The sequence below is a fragment of the Chrysemys picta genome, chromosome 16, assembly GCF_011386835.1.
Source record: "Chrysemys picta bellii isolate R12L10 chromosome 16, ASM1138683v2, whole genome shotgun sequence".
Lineage (NCBI taxonomy): Eukaryota > Metazoa > Chordata > Testudines > Emydidae > Chrysemys > Chrysemys picta.
Genome location: NC_088806.1, coordinates 19,784,569 through 19,805,087, shown reverse-complemented (window position 1 = coordinate 19,805,087; position 20,519 = coordinate 19,784,569). Strand labels below are relative to the sequence as shown.

Genomic DNA, 20,519 nt, shown 5'->3' with positions numbered 1-20,519 from the left:
ACCAAAAGGGAAAAGTGCCATCTACAAAATGAACGTGACTACTTCCTGCAATGCTGTCAGTTTTCCCATCCACAAACCGATCCTGCTTAGCTTGTAAGAGCATACAGACTTACAGCATAAGCTGGCCTGAATGGAAACAGTACTGAGAAGCATTACACATGCCAAAGACCTGGAAGCCATTGCTTCTGGTCAGCACAGCACTCACCTGGATAAAATCGGGAAAGCGCTTTTTACAGGTAGGGCAGGTGAAATAGCCATCATTGACGTGGATTGCCACGTGATCTTTGAGCAGGTCCAAGCGGTCAAAAGACTCAGGACAGAAAATACAGGAATATGTTTTCTGGTCCAAGTGGAACTTCATGTGACTCTCCAGAGCGCCGCTGTTGATAAAACCCTTATTGCAGATGTCGCAGGTCAGAGGGCAGTTCCCCTCCCGCCCATGGAATCGCAGGTGCTGATCCAGCTTGTCCTTCTCCCGGAACGCCTTCCCACACTGCAGGCATTTGAAGGGACGGAAGGACTTTCGGATGAACAGATGCTGAAGAGCTGCATTCTGAAAGACACACCCAAGAAAGAAGATCAGTGTTTATTATCACATACAGACTTTACATACAAGTATTGTCAAATTTAAGTGAGCCAAGATATTGAGCAGTTAAATCTCAAAAGACTCCTTTGAGGTTGAAATGTATTATCTCCATTCTACAGACGGAGAAACTGAGGCAGAGAGCAGTTACAAGACTTGCCTAAGGTCACACAGTGAGACTGTAGCAGAGCCAGGAACAGAACTCAGGAGTCCTGAGTCCCCGTGCCCTGCTCTAAACACATTTTGACACATAATTTTTCTGTAACATAAACTCACTCTTCCATCTCCAGAGTGGGCTTGAGCCTGAGAGGTGTTGGACATCGTAGCTGATCTCTCAGGACAAGGTTCTGGGTATTTATATTTGTAGATTAGCCACCACATTGAGGCATCTCCCAATTACTCATACGCATTGTCTGTTAGCAGAGCCTCTGGGAATCTGCAGCCTTTTGGGGGGTCGGTTTCTGCATCAAGGAGCATCAGAGAGATCTGCAGCAGTGGTTTAGCCTGGCCCCTAACTAATAACGCTGGATCAAGTGGATCTCTGTGCTAACCTAAACCTTCTCGGTATTGTTAAAAAAAGAGGAATGAGAGTTTTAAAAACATTACAGCAGGGCCAGATAGGCAGCTTCAAGAGCAACACGTAATATCTTGTGGGGAACCCATACAATTCTACCCTTAAACGCACAGTGTGTTTGTGTTTGTGAGTGAAGTAGAGAAGTGAACTCACAGAGAAACACATACAGAGTTCTGGTAAGAGCTTTGGTAGAATTTTGTGGCCAATCAAAGGTATTTGATTATATCTAATCAAGCATTAATTGCATTTTTATTCATTACAATGTTTAGACATTAAACTCTATTAAATATATATTTTTAAATTAACTTACTATGTATCTCCTGCTATGTTCTTCCTTCTCTTTCCCTTTTCCTTCACTCCATTTCTTTCTTTCGTTCTCTCTTTCTTTCTACCGTATATCTTTTCTTCTCTCTCTCTCGCCCCCTCTTTCAGTGTCTGTTTTCCTTTGATCTAGTTTTCCTATAACATTTAACAACTGCTGTTTCTTGCCTTCTCCTGCTTTCTAGATTAGACAAATCCAGCGAAGCCCTGCTCAGCTCCTGATCCCTGCTCTGGCTGTTGTAGGAGCAGTCACAGCTGGACTTGCAACCTGTGGAAATAGTTGGTTGCCCAGTGGGCCTGCATTTCAGTAGTGGCCAGGGACTTTTTATGCTGGCTGGCAGTGCATATGGGAGCAGACTACATTGACAAATATGAAATCCCATATTACAGTGCAGAGGACTGAAATAGTCTGCGGATTCAGCAATTTCTCTTGTGGTGCTATTGAAATCTAAGGAATTTTTACACTCTTTCAAGACAGGATCTCCCTTCCAGTGTTTACTGTTGTCTCTTTTCCACTCAGCTTCTCTAATTTTTGTTTTTTTAATCCACATCCATGCTAGTCAGGGAAACAAAGCTAGAATGCTGCTAGTTACTGTGTTTGAACATGCTCGTTATTAGCATGCTTTAGAGTAAACAGAGTCTTAGAGAACAAAATTCCCTGGTTAAAACCATCTCCACTCTCCTTTATTTATGGGACTTCTTGGCTGGCATGCGCTGCTACTCTTGAGTCAGTGTCAAACAGCAGATACTGATGAAGCAGGGTTCAAAGCTGCTCTGTCAGAATTAGAAGGCACCTCGGAAGTTATTCTGGAGTACTGGGCTACAGACACATGAAGAGAATCTGAATGGTTCTCGCCACTGTCTAAACTGTAAAGGAGGAAACCGTCCACTCTTTCCAGTAAAAGCGAAACGTAACGGCAACTGTTTATAGAAAATGACAAAACACTATATATATATATATATATATATATACACACACACACATTTCCCTTTTCCCATGTAATCTCAGACACCATCCCATGACATAAGGAAAATTTCTAGTCACAATCAGAAGATTTTGGAATGTTCAGCGACACCAGTGATTAATTTAGCTGAAATCCCGAGTGCCTTATAATGGACTTCACTGGAGTTGGGAGTCACTCTTATACTGTAAACAGCGACTGAGTCCTGTGGCACCTTATGCTCCAATATGTCTGTTAGTCTATAAGGTGCCACAGGACTCTTTGTCGCTTTTTACAGATCCAGACTAACACAGCTACCCCTCTGATACTCTTATACTGGGGGCATGTTACTCAGTTACTGAGTCAAATTTTGGGGTGGTTGGTCTTTATTTCAAGACACAATAATACCTCAAAATCCTACAGCACTTTTCATAGAATTATTGACATACTGGGCTGGAAGGGACCTCAAGAAGACATCAAGTCCAGCCCCCTACACTAAGGCAGGGACCAAATAACCCTAGACCATCCCTGTCAGGTGTTTGTCCAAACTGTCCTTAAAATCCTCAAGTGCTGGGGATTCCACAGCCTTCCTTGGAACCTTATTCCAGAGCTTAACTACCCTTGTAGTTAGAAAGTTTTTCCTAATTCTAACCTAAATCTCCTTCGCTGCAGATTAAGCCCATTACCTCTTGTCCTACCTTCAGTAGGCATGGAGAACAATTGATCACCGTTCTCTTTATAACAGCCCTTAACTTATTTGAAGACTGTTATGAGGTCCTCCCTCAGTCTTCTTTTCTCAAGACTAAACACGCCCCATTTTTTTTAACTTTCCTCAAAGGTCAGCTTTTCTAAACCTTTTATCATTTTTGTTGCTGTCCTCTGGACTCTCTCCAATTTGTCCACATCTTTCCTCTGAGTGTTGCACTCAGAGCTGGACACAATGCTTCAGGGGAGGCCTCATCAGTGCCGAGAAGAGCAGGACAATTACTTCCAGTGCCTTACATGCAACACTCCTAAAAACACCCCCCAGAATGATAATAGCCTTTTTTGCAACTGCATCACGTTGTTGATTCATATTCAATTTGTGATGCACTATAACCCCCAGATTCAGCAGTAGTACCACCTAGCCAGTTTTTCCCCATTTTGCCATTATGCATTTGATTTTTCCTTTCTAAGTGAAGTACTTTGCACTTGTTTTTACTGAATTTCATCATCTTGTTGATTTCAGATCAATTCTGCAATTTGTCACAGTCATTTTGAATTCTGATCCTGTCCTCCAAAGTGCTTGCAACGCCTCCCAGCATGGTGTCGTCTGCAAATTTTATAAGATACTCTCCACTCCATTATCCAAGTCATTAATGAAAATATTGAACAGAACCAGACACAGGACTGACTCCTGAGGGACCAAATCAGACACACCCTCTCAGTTTGTCAGCGAACCATTGATAACTACTCTGAGTACGATCTTTCAACCAGTTGTGCACCCACCTTCTAGTAATTTCATATACACCACTTTCCCTAGTTTGCTTATGAGACTGTTATGTCGGACTGTGTCAAAAGCCTTACTAAAAATCAAGATATATCACTGCTTCCACTAGGCCAGTAACCCTGTCAAAGAAGGAAAATAGGTTGGTTTGGAATTTGTTCTTGACAAATCCATGCTGGCTATTCCTTATAACCCTCTTATCCTCGAGGTGGTTAGACACCGAATGTTTACTAATTTGTTCCAGTATCTTTCTAGGTATCAAATTTAGGCCTACTGGTCTGTAATTCCCTGGGGTCCTCTTTGTTCCCCTTTTTAGCCAAGGATCTTAAGGCACTTTGCAATTATGAGAAAGTACACCTCACAGTTTCCCTGAGAGGTGTTGTTATCTCCCTTTGACAGATGGAGGAACCGAGGCAAAGAAAGGTGAGGTGATTTGCCCAAAGTCACACAAAAGCAGAAACAGAACCCAGAAGTGCTGACTCACAGTCCCCACCTCTAACAGCTAAAAAAACCATTTATCTTAAAAAGAACAGGAGTACTTGTGGCACCTTAGAGACTAACAAATTTATTAGAGCATAAGCTTTCGTGGACTACAGCCCACTTCTTCGGATGTGGGCTGTAGTCCACGAAAGCTTATGCTCTAATAAATTTGTTAGTCTCTAAGGTGCCACAAGTACTCCTGTTCTTTTTGCAGATACAGACTAACACGGCTGCTACTCTGAAACATTTCTCTTAAGAAACACTGGGCCAAATTCACTCCTAGAGTAAGCAGGTGTAACTCCCTACGTGCACTCACACAGTGATACAATCTGTCCCATAATCTTGGGTTTACATGTTTCTATTGTTTGTATAACCATTTACTTGTGCTTTGAAATAAAAACATGCATAATTTTCTGCTAATTACAGGGATTTACCAGGAAGTCAAACAATCTAGACAGATGCAATTCAAATTTCTATCTCCTCCAATACTGTTTCTTAATGTATTTAACACAAATACTTTATCACGGTGGCAAAACAGAAGGCCAGATCCTCATCCAGAATAAGCTGCCATAGCTCCTTTGATGTCAAAGAGGCTACGCTCATTACCCCAGATGAGGATCAATAAACAGGCTTTTGGAGACTTTTATACTCTCCTCTGTTTATCTCTTAGAAGTTTAAAAATCATATTTCCTTTCTTATCGCTTCTGTCCTTTTCCCTTTTCAACTCTAAGTGTAATGAATTGCAGAATTTGAAACAACGAAGCCACACTCTGCATGGTTGTACGTAAGTGTTACAAAAGATCTACCCGCAGTTAAAGAAAACCATAGATAGCTAGAAGGTGGGGGAGGAAATATCTTTTGTTGGATTTTATTTTATAGATCGCTACATCATTCAGATTCCTCACCCACTGCCAATGAGGCTCTTCCTTGATGGGATAGTATGTAAGATGTGACTGAGAACTGAAATGAACAAAGCCTTTTAGAAAAGCAGTCAGGCTTGGTTTTAATTTCAGAACAAAATTCCACTCTCAGAGCAGCCCACTGCATCTTGATTCAGATTTTTCTCCCCTTATATTCATGAATGTCGCAGCAGAGGCAATCAATGTGGGCCAATAATGATGTAAACACCTGTTCACTGGGAACTGGACTGAGACCCATTTCACGCAGGCCAAAAAGCAGCTATAAGATGGCGATGAGTCCCTTCTCCAGTTTCTTCTGATTAGGTTTGATGACCAAGAAGGTCATCAAATTTGAATAGATGATCAAGAAGAGGGAAAGGTTCTGATTCCCAGCTACCAATTCCAGGATCCATCCCGTTTCCTTTTTGTATGGTTTAATGGAGCTGGGTGTAAGCCAATCTTTAATTATTAGAAATCAGGATGAGACCTAATGTAGGGGCAGATTGTCTCACATCTGTGGGATTTTTACACCTTCTTCTGACACTTCTGGTACTCATATTGTATTCGAGAAGGAATACTGGACTAGCTGGACCCTGTGCCTGATCCTGCATGGCACTTCCTGTATACTACCCTATATGTATAATTACATCATGACTATGCCAGATCTGCTCTGGAGATAGTTTGTTAATTAAAGCACTGTTGTCAACTAGTTATAATACTTTAGAGTTTGAAAAAAGTAAGGGGATTTACAAAACCTATTATCAGTAAATATGTTTCTCTAGTTGTTGTTGGTTTTGCGGTTGGTTGGGGAGGGAGGCGGTTGCTTGTTTGTTTTCCATATTTAGTTCTGAATTTAAACATTCCCCTTTCACTATGTTATAAACTCAAACACTGCAATAAGGTGCTAGTGCCATGAGAACCAGAAAAGTGAAACTGACTGGAAACGTAAGTGATATTGACCAGACTAGTCTCAGCCAAAACTGAGTGATGTGCATAATTTTTGTATGTTATTTTGTTATTTAATGAATGTGTTATTTATGTAAGTATGCTTAAAGATATTTGCTAAGCACATTTTAAAATATAAATAAATACATAATATTTTGCATTTACATTCAAAGTAAGTAAACAGCAAATAGTAAAAGTATACCTGATTTTTAAAATGATCCCACTTGTAATATCTGTAGTTGTTATTAGTAACATAGATAAGGGATATTTTGTTTATAAATTAGTTTTATGTTGACCAGTGTCTCTTTAATTATTGCTAAAGAACCCAGGGTGAAATCCTGACTCAATGACAAAACTCCCATTTGACTTGACTGGGTCCAGGATTTTACCCCCTAAAGTTTCAACAATGAACGTTTGGGAGTCCAGCACAAGTGGTGGTAGCTGTTGAAATATATTTATCAACAACCGAGTGCTGCATTTTTAAAAACTATTTATTTAGAGGCATTACTATGGAGCTTATTACCACAATACCTGTTAATAGTCATTACAAGAAATGTTAATTCACTAGAAAACTAGATATTTAGATGAATCTATATGACTGACCACCACATTTAAGGTAGTTTTAAGGCGGGTCAAACCCAAGGTACTTGAAAATGTTTCTTTCAAATTGCATGCAACTCCATATTAGGTATTTCCTAAGTGGGAACTGTTAAAAGCACTAGACAGAAAGGTGTAAAATATATTGTTATGGTCCACACTCTGCCAGACTACTAAAGCCACTGAAGCCTAACATAAACTACCAAAATCAGGTACACAGAGGTGCACCAGACAGACTTGAATCAGGTTCAGGGGCCGCAAAGGGACAGCCCATTAAATACCCAGCTTAAAGTTTTGGATGATTCATTTAAACATCTTTTAAAGAGCTAATTATTATTAATTCCTTGCAGTGGATCAGTCTGAAGGGGACTAAGAGAAACTATGCAAACACATAGTTATTGGGATGACACTCAGTATTGTGCATGATCTGTATACAAAAGAACAAACACAAGACCATCAACAACGCAGATTCCATCTGGAGACATTAAGCAGAGGTTGCACAAAATGACATGGCAGGCAATTTTGTTTCGTTCCATTAGGTTAGACACAGGATAAAAACCAAACCTACCTGCAGCTCCAACTGAGCAGGCAGCATTGGGGGAGAGAAAAATATTTATGTTATGAAATGGACCGTAAAACAGAAGACTTGGCTTTGGCAGAAATCAGTCTCCTGTGGGTCATTATCAGTCAGGGCCAGATCTGGAAGTCCTAGCTCATTCTTCACTCAGGCAAAACTCCCAATGAGAGTAAGAGCTAAGCAGGGAGTTCAGGATTTGCCCTTCAGTTAATAACTGCCTAGAAGGAGTTAAGATGTGAGTAAGAGTGAAGATGAAAATCACAGATAACCTTTAAGACACACTGTCTTTCTGCCTTTCATGTTTTCTCAGATAGCATGTTTATTAAAAATTATATAATGAACCCTTCAGAGTCTCAGTGAGAATGAAATGTGCCTGGCAAGAAGTGGTAGCTATGGGAAGATAAAGAGGTTATGGATGCCAGGATCAGATTGCTGAGAAGTAACGGGTAGTGATTTATTTAAGTGCTGTCCTACTGGTCGATACTCGTCAGAATTTAATAATCTCTTACATTTCCATTGTGACTTTCAGCCTGAAGGATCCCATTGTGCTTTACAAACTGCACCTCTGTCCTGCAAGCTGTTCTGCATGAGTGTAGGGCTTCATCCACACGGAGAAACATTCAGGATCAAGCCTAGGTAAGTACAGCCATTTTTGAAATGCATCCAGAGAGTGGCAACTAACAAACACATTGGATGGTGCACAACAGTGGGTAGGAAACATTTATTTTAGCCAGGGACAATGATGTAACCCCCTATGTCACAGTTCAGGGCAACTGCACCTGTATTCTCCGCCTATGTTTCAGCAAGGACACCCACTGGTTCCTCTGGCCGTCACCCCTCTTGAGGGGAGACACGCATCTCATGTCCTTCTGAGAGGCTATTTCCAGGCTGAACAGTTCCCTGCCTTCACCATGTTATTCCCAGCAGAGACAGGCTGCTCAAACTGGCCTGCTGGCTTTCTCTTCAGAGACGGCTAACAGTGTGACTGCCCACAAGTATAGTTACCACAAAGCTCTTTTTATGCAAGCCTCTTTTATTCTTAAGGTAATAGCACTACAGACAAAACACATTACAAACAATAAAAGAACCTACACACGTGCTAACAGGCCACCAGAGATCACCCCAACTCTAAAATGGGTTCTTGCAGGAGCAGTCCTTCAGCATCCCACCAAGGTTTCAAGTTCATCACAGCTTCATCTCAGAACAAGCACCCAGTCTTATGTGCTTGTGAAAATTTCCATTACTTGCATCTGAAGAAGTGAGGTTCTTACCCACGAAAGCTTATGCTCCCAATACTTCTGTTAGTCTTAAAGGTGCCACAGAACCCTCTGTTGCTTTTTTCCAGTCTTATGGTGCCTCGTTAGGCCCAGTTCTTCCAGCCCTTCCCTGAGGATTGGGACCTGCTGTGGGCCAGGGGTCCTGTCTAGTTATGGGATCAAGAAGAAAGCCCTGGGCCTGTGTAAAACCAGGCTAATTATCCAAAAGTCGTTTCTTTGTCTGTTGGTCAGTGAAGAATCCAGTTTGAACTAGTACAGCCGAACCTTTCTGGTGGGGAGCTTCAAAGAGCTGATAACCGGAGGAATTACATTTGCATCCCCTTCCTCCTCGATGAGTTACATGTGATTCCACAATGACACATAAAAAAGTGCATTTTTAATACAATGGACCCCAAGGTATTAAACCTAATTCAATAAGGTTTAAATTCATTCAATAAAGTTTATCTTAATTCCATAAGGTTTGTCCAGTATATTGTCAGTCTGTCACACCCTACTCTTACAAAAAGTGTCCCATAGGGTCGTTAGTGTCCACCCAAAACAAGGCAGGACCTCAGTGTTTAAGCTCTAATCTCAAGTCTCCCGCAGAGTAAACTCCATGAACTCTACAGAAGAAGGCATGTGTTGACCCTACCAGGATTTGAACCTATTGTTCCAGTGAATCTGTGTTTCAAACTAGATATTTAAACCATTAAGCCATTCCCTCTAACGTAGAGCCTAAAAATAGTAGCCTTCTTGGTAAGTAGATCTGTACCTTCCCAAAACATGTAGGATGGTCCTGATTTTGACAGGTGCTTTCCAAATGCAAGTCTTATATTTATATTGATTGTTGTAACACTGTGTTATGACAGCTTTGTATCTTCGCCATGTGATGTTGCACAAGTAAATGAAACAGAAAATGTCTCAAGAGAATTATTTACTTCATGGAATACATTCAAAAAGGTGATGTCCCTCCACATGTCTACTTCAGGCAACAAGTTCTAGAACTGCAAAGGCAAATCAATGCCAGAGCTGTAAACAAGAAACCCAAGAGAGGAATGACAGATATATCTATGTACTTCCTTCAGTGTGGACCTGATCCAGCCCCCACTGAAGCCAAGGGCTGGATCAAGTCCTACATGCATACTGCCCTCTACTGGACACACTGTCAGCCTTGCATACGCATAGGTTTATGTTACTATGCTTTTCTCAAGAGGCTGCATCCTACAGGATGATATAAACACTAATGCAATGGTACAAGTGTAAACGTCCATTAAGAGCTAGTCTATTATTACTGTGTATTGTAATGCAGAAGTTTTGTTATTTAAAATACAAAGAATATTGCTCCCCTTTGTTGCAGATATAAAAGAATCATGTCATTTCTAAAGAACATCAATTCACTGAACAAAGCACCCTCAGTTACATCTAGGTTGCAAATGTCTGAACATATGTAAAAGCTTTATTATTTTTTTAATATTACTCATACTCCAGGATACCTTTTTATGTTTAATTTCAGAGTGCAACAGAAGGAGACATAGTAAAACTGAGGTTTGTGCCTAATAAAGGCTTGGAAAAAATCACACAAGGCTTCTTCATGATAATTATTTCTTTTAAATCTTTGACTGGAATTGTTTGCCTGAAGGGGGGCAGTCCTACCATCACCTCATGCTTTATTCCTTTATTAGAAAGGTAGAAGAGGTTCACAAAGCTTGATTGATGAAAATAAAATTACTTTCATATCTCTTATATAGTTTCTCAACTGTCAGGTCAAGACAAGCAGCAAGTTATTGCTATTGAGTAAGAAATCCTATCTAAGTAATCAGGGTGACTTACAGCTATCTAGTTCCAGGTCCCAATGGGTAGCCACAAATTTTGTATCCGTTCTTTAAAAATAAATGACATTTTACATATTTGAAACCATAACTTGGGCTTCCCTTTGCTGGTTTATGACATTTCCTAGCCACACGCTGTGATAACAGGGCACAGTGGATTGCACGCACACATTGGAAGAGTAAGTTCTGACAAACTGTCACAGTACGGTGTGAATTTTCATGGTTAAAAATCTAAGGTTGAATGACAGAACTGCCCACAGTCTAACATAACCTAGGCAGGCTCTATGCAACCATCCCACATGCAGTTCTTCCAATGCCCCCTTGAGTTGAAGAACCTCTGCTTGGAAGAACCATACATCTCTAGGGCTCTGCTAATCAAGGGTTGTCAAATATGCCAATCTGCAAGGGGAGCTGCGGAAGGAGATCTGTGATACAAACATGTCACTGAGGAATAAATCACCACCACACTCATCTCACTTGTGACCCAAACTCAAGTTTCCAGGAAACAGGCTAATGCATGAGACAAACCAAGTCAATCTTTTCCCCGTTACCGCCAAACCAAGAGTGAGACCTTCAGACCTTTTTAAATCCAGTAATTAAAGAAATCCAATGAAACCACCTCTCCCCATCTCACCCACGGCTGCACCTTTTAGGACAGAAGTTGTACTATCTTATGCAAAATGAATCAAGACACACTTGGGGTACGTCTACACTTACCTCCGGGTCCGGCGGCAGGCAATCGATGTTCTGGGATTGATTTATCGTGTCTGGTTATTAACGTAGCTGAATTTGCGTACCTTAGTCCGAAGTGGGGGGTTAGTGTGGACCAGGCCTTGGGAACTGGTCCAATGCTATTTACTGTCAGAGCTTCAGCAGCTGGCTCCTTACTCTATAATAGTTTGACCACCACTGTCTGCTACTACCAGCCATGTTCCCAGTGTTCTTGGGTTACAGCTGTCTGGTGGACTTACATAAACACACCATTACTAGTCTAGTGTTTTCAACAGAGAGGAAGATCAAAAGAAAGACCACTTCACAGAACAGTGACTCGTAGATGCCAAGCATTTAATAAGTTTCACACTCATGCATTTTTAGTGTGACTTGGCCAAATTCTGCTCTTAGTTAAGTCACTGTATCTGTTAAGTAACACCATCAATGCTGTCACATAGACATTGGTGGACACTGAGAGTAAAATCTGGCTCAGTGTCCCCCATAAGAATCATTCATTGTCTCCTTTTTTAATCCTCTCTCTCTTTCTCTCATCCCCTAAAAATGAAGTCTCAACTTGTTTGCAGCTGTTTCCTTCTGTAATCAAAATTTTACACATGGAGGAGGGGAAAAAAAAAGATTTTAGGCTAAATAAACCAATCTCACAATTACATGGCTTGGAGGATTATTTGCCTGAATCATTTCCCTCCCACACATGGTGGAAAAAGCAGCTTTCTCAGCTGCCACTAAGCACAGGTTCAAAGTGTTTGCTGTTGGTATGTAAAGTTCTCAGCACAGGCTTTTAAAGGGAGGAGGTTTCCTACTCAAAGAAATAATTTTATCATTACAAATCTTCATCTTCATCATCATCATCATAGGAATGAATGGACACAATGCCTCTTTGGCAACGACTTCTAAAGCCAACAGATCTGCGAGACACGCAGATGGTGTTCTGAACAGGCCATTAGTCCATGCCACAGCACCATGATTTGGACGGCTGTCCGGAGCGCTCCTGCCTGCCAACTTGGATGGACTATGTTTCTATGAAAGAATTATTGTGCTGGAATTGAACCAGCTCCAACTGGTGTCCAAATCTCACTAGCATCTCATGACACACTAACTCTTTGTATTAGGTTTGTCTTACTTTCTGAGCGAGGGAGTTTTCTGAGCTTGAGATGCTGTGTTTGGGATTTGAAGACAGACACTACACTGGAGAAAAAGACCAGCTGTTGCCTGACTGGCCAACCAAGCCTTCCACTGCCTAAAGCAAAGTGAGAGGGCAGGAGAGGACAAGGGCCACCATCATCTTCACTTACCCGAATGCGCTTTGCTCGCCGCATGTCATCTGCTGTCATGGTGCTCTGCGTAGGCACCGGGCTCTCATCATGCTGCTGCTGGAGTTGCATTGGATGGCCTTCTGGCTGTTGATCCAGTGCCGACTGCGTCTCTGGTGGCACTGGGGTCTGCTCCTGCTGTTCCAGCCCATTCAGTGTGGCTTGTCCAGCCTCATCAAACTGCCCCTTGCTGGAAAAATTCAGCAAGTCCTGAAATCGCAAATCACACAGCCAGTGATTATTTCCCTCACCCAGCAAGAAAGGCTCTAATAATACTCAATTGGCAGGTGGTTGGATTTCTGCATATTGTTAAAATGATCACACTCATTACACTGGTCTGTACTTGCCTTTTTCCTTTAAAATTTCCCATTGCTGACAGCAGTTCGGCTCCATCAGTGGTAGCAACATTGGGAGCAGTAGTGTAGCTGGTGCTGCAGGCGGGAGCCCATGTTCTAACCACCATATTATCCAAGCCTGCTCATGACACAGGGGTTAAACCACAGGTGGCCTAGCTACATTAGTGTCCTACCATTGCTATTACCAAGGGAGATGAACCTGTTAGCCATAGTGGGAAATTTTAAGGGAAAATCCTAGTGTAGATGAGGCCTCAGGGGAAATACAGAGGGTCTCTCTCTTGTGCAAGTTAATTGTCAAGTGAATTGAAATATGATGATATTTTCATGTTCAAAGTTTGCCTGATCCAGCAAACTAACGGGAGTGGTGAAGCTGGGAGTAAGACACTAGGACATAAAATTGTGCCCTGTTTATTTTCATATCCGACTCCCAGTCTCCACCTCTCTAGGCAGCAGCAAAACCAAACTGTGTGTGGAATTTACATTTGTTACACAGCAGAGCTGCTTTTCTGTTTCTCTGAACCAGTTCAGAAGAGGAAGGGATGTTGGGAGTGAGAAGCAGAATGCCCCAAACCCCACATTCTCCTCCCTGACAAATTCCAATAAATATTCTGGGATGGAATATTCCAATAGCTTAAGAAAAATAATTGATTGTTATATTAACTGCTTACAAAACAACTAGAGAAATTTGAGTAAGAAGAAAGCCATGGAATGGGGAGCCAAGGGCATCTAAGCTCAAGAGATGTCCTGGCAAAGCTCAGCAGTAAGGGGAGGAGAAAGAGAGCGCTGCGAGGAGGAATGCATCCAGCTACGAGCCCTGAATGCTCAGTCAGGGGAGACCTTTAATCTGAGGATCCAAGGTTCAAATCCCGGGTTGGTTGGTAAATTCCCACAAATTGCTGAACTTGATGAGGAATTCCTGGTTGAAGTTCTGCGCAGAAGGTCAGACTAGATAATGATGATAGTCCCTTCTGACCTTAAAATCTACGAAAGGCTGGGCAAGGCCATTCGTTTAAGCAGTGGATAGCACACAGCACTGAGTTGAGTCAATGTGAGTCAGGAGGGCATCAGGTCTCTTTCACTGTGCTACTCAGCGTAATGAGTACTCTCCAACCCTACCACAGCTATAGTGGCTGCAGAGTTTGAGAGCCTCCTAAATGAGATGCTGTGCTACACCATGTCCGCCCCCATCCCTAGCAGTGATGTTCCTATGGCACTCAGAGTTGACATGGCGCAGTGTTCACAGGGTGCCTGTTGTAGAGTGTAGTAGCAGTTCTATCCTTTGGACCTACTTAATTATATTTATCTGTGGCCATACCACCTTGAGCCTTGTCTGCTAAGACAAGTAGGGTTGTGCCAGATGACAGACTTAGACTCATAGACTTTAAGGCAAGAAGGGACCATCATGATCATCTAATTTGCCCTCCTGAATATCGCAGGCAATAGAACCTCACCCAGTGACTCCTGCAATAGGCCCATAACCTCTAGCTGAGTTACTGAAATCTTCAAATCATGATTTAAAGACTTCAAGTTACAGAGCGTCCACCATTTATTCTAGTGCAAACTAGCAAATGACCCCTGCGCCATGCTGCAGAGGAAAGCAAAAAGCCCCCAGGATCTCTGCCAATCTGACCTAAGGGAAAATTCCTTCCCGACCCCAAATATTGTCATCAATTAGACCTGGAGCATGTGGGCAAGACCCGCCAGCCAGACACCTGGGAAAGAATTCGCTGTAGTAACTCAGAGCACTCCTTTTCTAGGGTCCCGTGTCCAGCTGTTACAGATACAGCAGAATCCTGTTTATCCGATCTAATTGGAACCAGATCGGATAATCAAAAATTCAGATAATCTGGATAATGGGAAAGTGCAGGGCTACCGTGTCATCTAGTGGCCACAGGAGAGATTGCCCACTTCTGGACCTGTCTGCGCTGGTTGTTCGGTTAATATGGAGAGCTGGATAATGGAGGGTCAGATAAACAGGGTTCTACTGTATGTGGTAATAGCGCTTGTGGATAGGCCATATACCATTGTAGGCAACCTCATCGTACCAATCGCTCCATAAATTTATCACACTCAGTCTGACAAAAGTTAGGGTTTTTGCCCTCCCTCTCCCCTTTGAATGCTCTTCCAAAACTTTATTCCTCTGATGGTTAGAAACCTTTGCTTAATTTCAAACCTACACTTGTTGATGGCCAGTTTATATCCATTTGTTCTTGTGCCAACACTGACCCTTAACTTAAATAACTACTTTCCCTCCCTGGTGTTTATCCCTCTGATGTATTTATAGAGAGCAATCATGTCTCCCCTCAGCCTTCATTTTGTTAGGCTAAACAAGCCAAGCTCCTTAAGTCTTCTCCTGTAAGGCAGGTTCTCCATTTTTCTGATCATCTTCCAGTAGGCCTGCACCTGTTCCAGTTTGAATTAAATGCGGGAGACCAGAAATGCACACAGTATTCCAGTCTCAACAGTGCTTTGTACAATGGTAATAACACTTTCCTGTCTCTACTGGAAATACCTTGCCTCATGCATCCTAGGATTGCATTAGCCTTTTTCATGGCTACATCACACTGACAGCTCATAGTCATCTTGTGACCGACCAATATACCCTGGTCTCTTTTCTTCTCCGCCGCTTCCAACGGGTAAATTCCCAGCTTATAGCAAAAATTCTTGTTGTTATTCCATAAATTCATGACCTTTAACTTTGATTTATTAAATTTCATCTCCACTAATAACCTCCATCCAGGCTGACAGTTCATCTTTCAGTATGACCCACTGTAGTCTCCCCTTTAACCAGTTCCTTACTAACCTTTCAATTCTCATATTAATCCCCATCTTCTCCAATTTAGCTAATAGTTTCCACTGTGGAACTGTACTAAATGCCTTACTGAAATCCAGGCAGATTAGATCTGCATTTCCTTTCTGGCTTTTGCAGATCTCACTTTATCCCTACAGTTTCTGATCTCTAAAAGAGAGCTTTCCTTGCTGATCCACTCCTTCTTCCATTCCTTGTAGGCTTTCTGTTAATAGCTCCTGCAACTTTAACTTAAAGTAATTCCAAACCTCCTCCACATTCACATTCTTGAGTTCTGCAGTCCACTCACTTCCCTGACTAATTCCCTTAATTTTTTAAAGTTTGCCCTTTGAAATCAAGCACCCTATTCGCAGACCTATTTTTGTTTATCTTTCCATTTAGTTTAAACTGAATTAATTCATGATCACTCAAACCAAGGTTATCCTCTATAACCAGTTCTCCTATGAGGTCTTTGCTACTTACCAATACTAACTATAAAATGGCATTACCTCTTGTTGGTTCAGTGACTATTTGGTAAAAAAATCTGTTGGCTATCACATCCAGGAATATCTATTAGTAACATTTGTCCTCCACTCTATAGCTGGGAAATTAAAGTCTCTCATAAGCACACAATTCCCAGTAGCATTTGCTTCAATAAAAGTATTAAACAAGTCTCTAGCCATATCCAATTTGGATCCTGGGGGTCTGTAGCAGACCCTCAAGCACCATCCCAGCAGAGCCTCTATTAACATTTTCCCCCAAAGTGATTTTGACTCAAATAGATTCCATTTTATCCATTCCATCACTTATTTCTTTACAGTCTACCTCATCATTAATATACAATGCTACTCCACCACCTTTACCTTTATTTCTCTCTCTCCTGAACAGCACGAACCCTTTAATGCCTGTATTCCAGTCATGACTATTATTTCACCATGTTTCTGTTATCCCTATAATGTCTGGTTTCGCTGCCTGCACCAGTAGTTCTAGTACCTTCATTTTGTTACCTAGGCTCCTTGCATTGTTGTACAAACATCTTTGTTGTTTCTGCTTGGCCTCACCCAGATTTCTTGCCAAATTAGGTACAGTCATTTTTCTGCCAGTATCGCCTACCTGACTGTTACTGTCAGTGGAAATGGCACCATCTTTCCTATTGATGTCCATTCTCCTACCCGCTGTTGTTCTATTCTCCATTGCAGTATCCTCCTTTACTTGATTTTCTTCCCACTCAATACTGGAATCAGGCATGGAGATTACAGCTGTCTCTCCTGAATTCCTAGTTTAAAGCTCTTTTAATCAGTTGTGCCAACCTCCACCCTTGAAGTCCATTACTCTCCCTGATCAGGTGGAGTTCATCCCATGAGAACAGTCCTCTGTTCGAGAATGCCTCCCAGTGGACGAACATCCCAAAGCCCTCCTTATAGCACCACTGCCTGACCCATCTGTTGGTCATCTTAATCTTGTCTCGCCTTTGCTCTCCTCTTCCCACTACAGATCACCTGAGCCTCCATTTCTTTAAGCATCTTCTCCAGCCTGGCATCGTCTTCCTTAACACATCCCCAGTGAGAATCTAGCAGTATCATTTGTTCCCACGTGGATGATAATCAGTGGATTCTTTCCTGCTTTCATTAGGATCCTCTACAGCCTCAGGTTCACATCCCATACCTTAGCTCCCTTCTGTTCTCTGGATCAGCTCTGGTGACATGCCTATCTGTTCTTCTTAGTTAGGGAGTCCCCAATTACATAGATCTGCCTCTTCCTAAGTGTTGCATTAAAAGATGCAATAGAGTCATTTGTATGCAATGGATGCAATCTTCCCACTGAGTCAGTACTGAACCAATGCCCCAGCGACATGCCAAAGGGCAGATCATTGCTCCAGATGTCAGTTTTCATCTGAGACATAAAACTGAGCCATTGATCACTTTTGACACTTTTCGTAAAAAGAAGGGCATTAACTCTAGGCCTGATGTGCACTGGAAAGAGTTTGCTGGCATAGCTATACCAGCAACACTCCCCCACCTCCCAGGTGAGGTGCACCTTATCCTGGCAAAAGAGAGGTTTTTTTTGCAGGGATAGCTTATATCAGTTCCCCAAATGAAATAAACTGTACCAGAAAAAGAACCTTTTATGCTGGTATAACTGCATCTCAGGCTTTTGGCTGGTATAAAAATATTGTAGAGAATCACACCCCTAACCAACATTATTATATAGCAAGTTTCTAGTGTAGACCTGGTCCTAGTGTCCCAGCCAAATTCCACTGCTTTCCTAAATTCCCCCTGCAGTTTCAACTGGAGCTGACCTTTTCCACTGTCCACCCCACACAGCTGTGTAATGCTGTCACTACTGTGGCATTGTTAAACAGCTGCCAGGTTCCATCCCGTAGCTGTTTTCCAGTAAGGGGTGAATTGCTTTGGGATAAAAAGGGCTGTAGAAATGCAAGTTAGAAATAAATTACTGTGCTTTCCCCAGACTGAGGTGCAACTACCAGAACAATAAAAACTAGCGGCCGCATTCTGCCCTCAGTAACACAGGCATAAATCAAGAGATTACATCGTAGATGACATTTTTCTCCACCGCTCCCCCAAATATACCTGAGTTCCTTCTTCACACTTTTCCCCATTTTCACTGGTTACTTCCAAGCGCATGAATTTCGGGGGGCGCCCTGGCCGTCTGCCTGGCCCAAACCTCCTCTTTCCTCGCCCGCGACCTCTGCCTCTTGCTCTGCAGAACATACAGCGCTCCGAGTTAGAGAAAGAGGACATGGATTTGGAGACCACGCTTTTCCTGCACCTTTTCTAAGCAATCAGGCCTAAACTACCCAGTCAATTCAGTAATAATGTTCTCCAGTAAATTATAAAAAGTGAAGAAACCTTGGGAGCAAAAACCGGGTCTCTGGTTGGTGCATACTTCTATCACCCCCCCAATGGAAATAAAACCCCATGCCAAACAAACATATGTCACTTGATGTGGGACTGTAGGGACAAGCAGTGGAGCTACTGGCTCTTATCAAATCCTCTACAGTGACTGCCAGTAGCAGCCCTCTAGGCATCCTGGAAAACATTAAAACCTGAAAGCATAACATCTGTCCCAAGAAAGATGCTTCTCTACTGATGTCAGACAGCAATCTGAGGGGTTCCATTTTTTATGTGGATGTTTTAGCACCCACTTACTTGCTAATGAGAGAGATGCAATCAAGTTCAGAAAAAACAAGAGATATTTTCCCTCTCTCCTGCTGACCTGCCATCCATTTCTAGATTCAAACCTTTCACTTGTAATTTTTGGACATTTCTGTATTTTCAATTTCTGGCCCAACAGGGAGCTGATGCACCAGAAATGTCATTAGAAGGTTGGTTCTCTTGAGATTTCTAGCCCAATTCTGTAGACTCAAGAGGTCAGGGTAAATTTGATAAGCATCCAAACGGCTAAAATCCTGGCCCTGTTGAGGTTAACGGCAAAACTTTCACTGACTTTAATAGGACAGGATTGTACCCCGACTTCCCACATAACAAGTGCCCTTCCCTTCCTTCAAATCACTTCTTATACAAAGCCACCTATGCCAATCACTTCCCCAGTGATATCTCCCTACATTCTTTTGCCTGAGCCATTGTCCCATGTTTGTCTGAGTGGGACTGTAAACTCCTGGGTTCAGAGGCCCTTTCTTTTACTAGTTTTCTCCATTCCCGACAAGCGCCGCTGCAGCTTCGGTACACGGAGATCTCCAAGAGATCTCAACCACTTCCTAAACTTCCACTGGGTCCCAGTCACAAGTTTGCAAATAACTACTACTGTACTCGTGATGGACGCAGGGAGTGCTACTGTGCTATATAATTAATAATAAAGCCAGACCTTTTGAGATTCACCTATCACTAGTGCTATCAATAGTCAGGATATAAAGTGCTGGGAGTTGGGAAATTCAGTTTCTGCAAAATCATAAATACCTGCTAAAGAAGTCCAGCTTCTCATCATGGGAGTTGAGGTGTTGTTGGAGCTGTTCTGAGCTCATGAAGCGACGATTGCATTCATAACATGGCCAGTTCTTCTCTTGGTCGCGGAGAACTATATTAAGTTGGAAGTATCAATGACAGCATCTCAGTCATCAACAATTAAATGTCCCAAGTTTCCTCCAAGTCCTTTTGTCCCCAGTAGTCTCTGCGGGCCACATTTCCATACTGAAGACTGTGTCTTGCAATCACTCTACTGTATAGCTCTATGTGGCTTGCAAGCTTTTCCCTTAGCACCCCTGATCTACAGGCTGACATCAGCTGATTGCAGAAAAAGGCAGAGGGTCGTGAATGGGACTGAGGAACGTTTATATTGAAGGCCAGAGGGAGATTAAATATTTACACTGCCCACCTAACAAATTCCCTACATTAAGCTGCATTTCTAAACAACAGATAAGTCTTTCAAGTAAATAATTACAAAAATACAGGCCAACACACCCAGAAACGTAAGCTTGGCTTATCGGACCAGCAAAAATCAATTCCTTTGTATATGTGGTTAAACTTCCTTGAGACTCTAAAGCAGTTATTTAAGACAGGAGGGAAGTGAGGATGTTCTCCTTAGTATAGGTTAGGTTTTATTGTATTTTACACTGTCCAGCAAAACTTCCCAGAAAAACAACTGCAACACAGATATATCATACTGGATCCTACCATTGGTACTTTGAGTACAGGACTCCACCGCCATCAGTGACCTGACACTTCAGAGAAAAGCAACCCCCACTCTTGCAGCCCCCAGTAATATACCCATATACATGGGGGGAAAATCTGTGCCCACCCTCTGGTAATAATCTGAAGCTCTTAGCATGAGGCTGAATTATCCTGATTTTAGTGTTATAACAGCAAA

The 20,519-nt window shown here is 42.2% G+C and overlaps 1 protein-coding gene and 1 long non-coding RNA gene across 11 annotated transcripts in view; one reads left to right on the top strand and one right to left on the bottom strand.

Moving 5' to 3' along the window:
- The window catches only part of LOC112059011 (uncharacterized), a 33,562-nt gene extending 23,326 nt beyond the window's left edge, over positions 1-10,236 (top strand). Inside the window, exons 5-6 of the long non-coding RNA XR_006174878.2 lie at positions 7,933-8,039; positions 9,529-10,236. This is a non-coding gene — a long non-coding RNA (uncharacterized LOC112059011). The remainder of the gene's footprint in view (positions 1-7,932; positions 8,040-9,528) is intronic.
- Positions 1-20,519, bottom strand: part of PRDM10 (PR/SET domain 10) — a 69,616-nt gene that overhangs the window by 17,471 nt on the left and 31,626 nt on the right. For all 10 annotated transcript variants that reach the window (XR_010592959.1, XM_065568960.1, XM_042851941.2 and 7 more), the window contains 4 exons: positions 19,613-19,730; positions 18,266-18,395; positions 12,513-12,740; positions 206-553 (listed from right to left, as the gene is read on the bottom strand). Coding sequence is in view for 9 of the 10 variants with exons in the window: in XM_065568960.1 (XP_065425032.1) it covers positions 206-553; positions 12,513-12,740; positions 18,266-18,395; positions 19,613-19,730 (824 nt within the window). In the remaining variant the exon portion in view is untranslated. The remainder of the gene's footprint in view (positions 1-205; positions 554-12,512; positions 12,741-18,265; positions 18,396-19,612; positions 19,731-20,519) is intronic.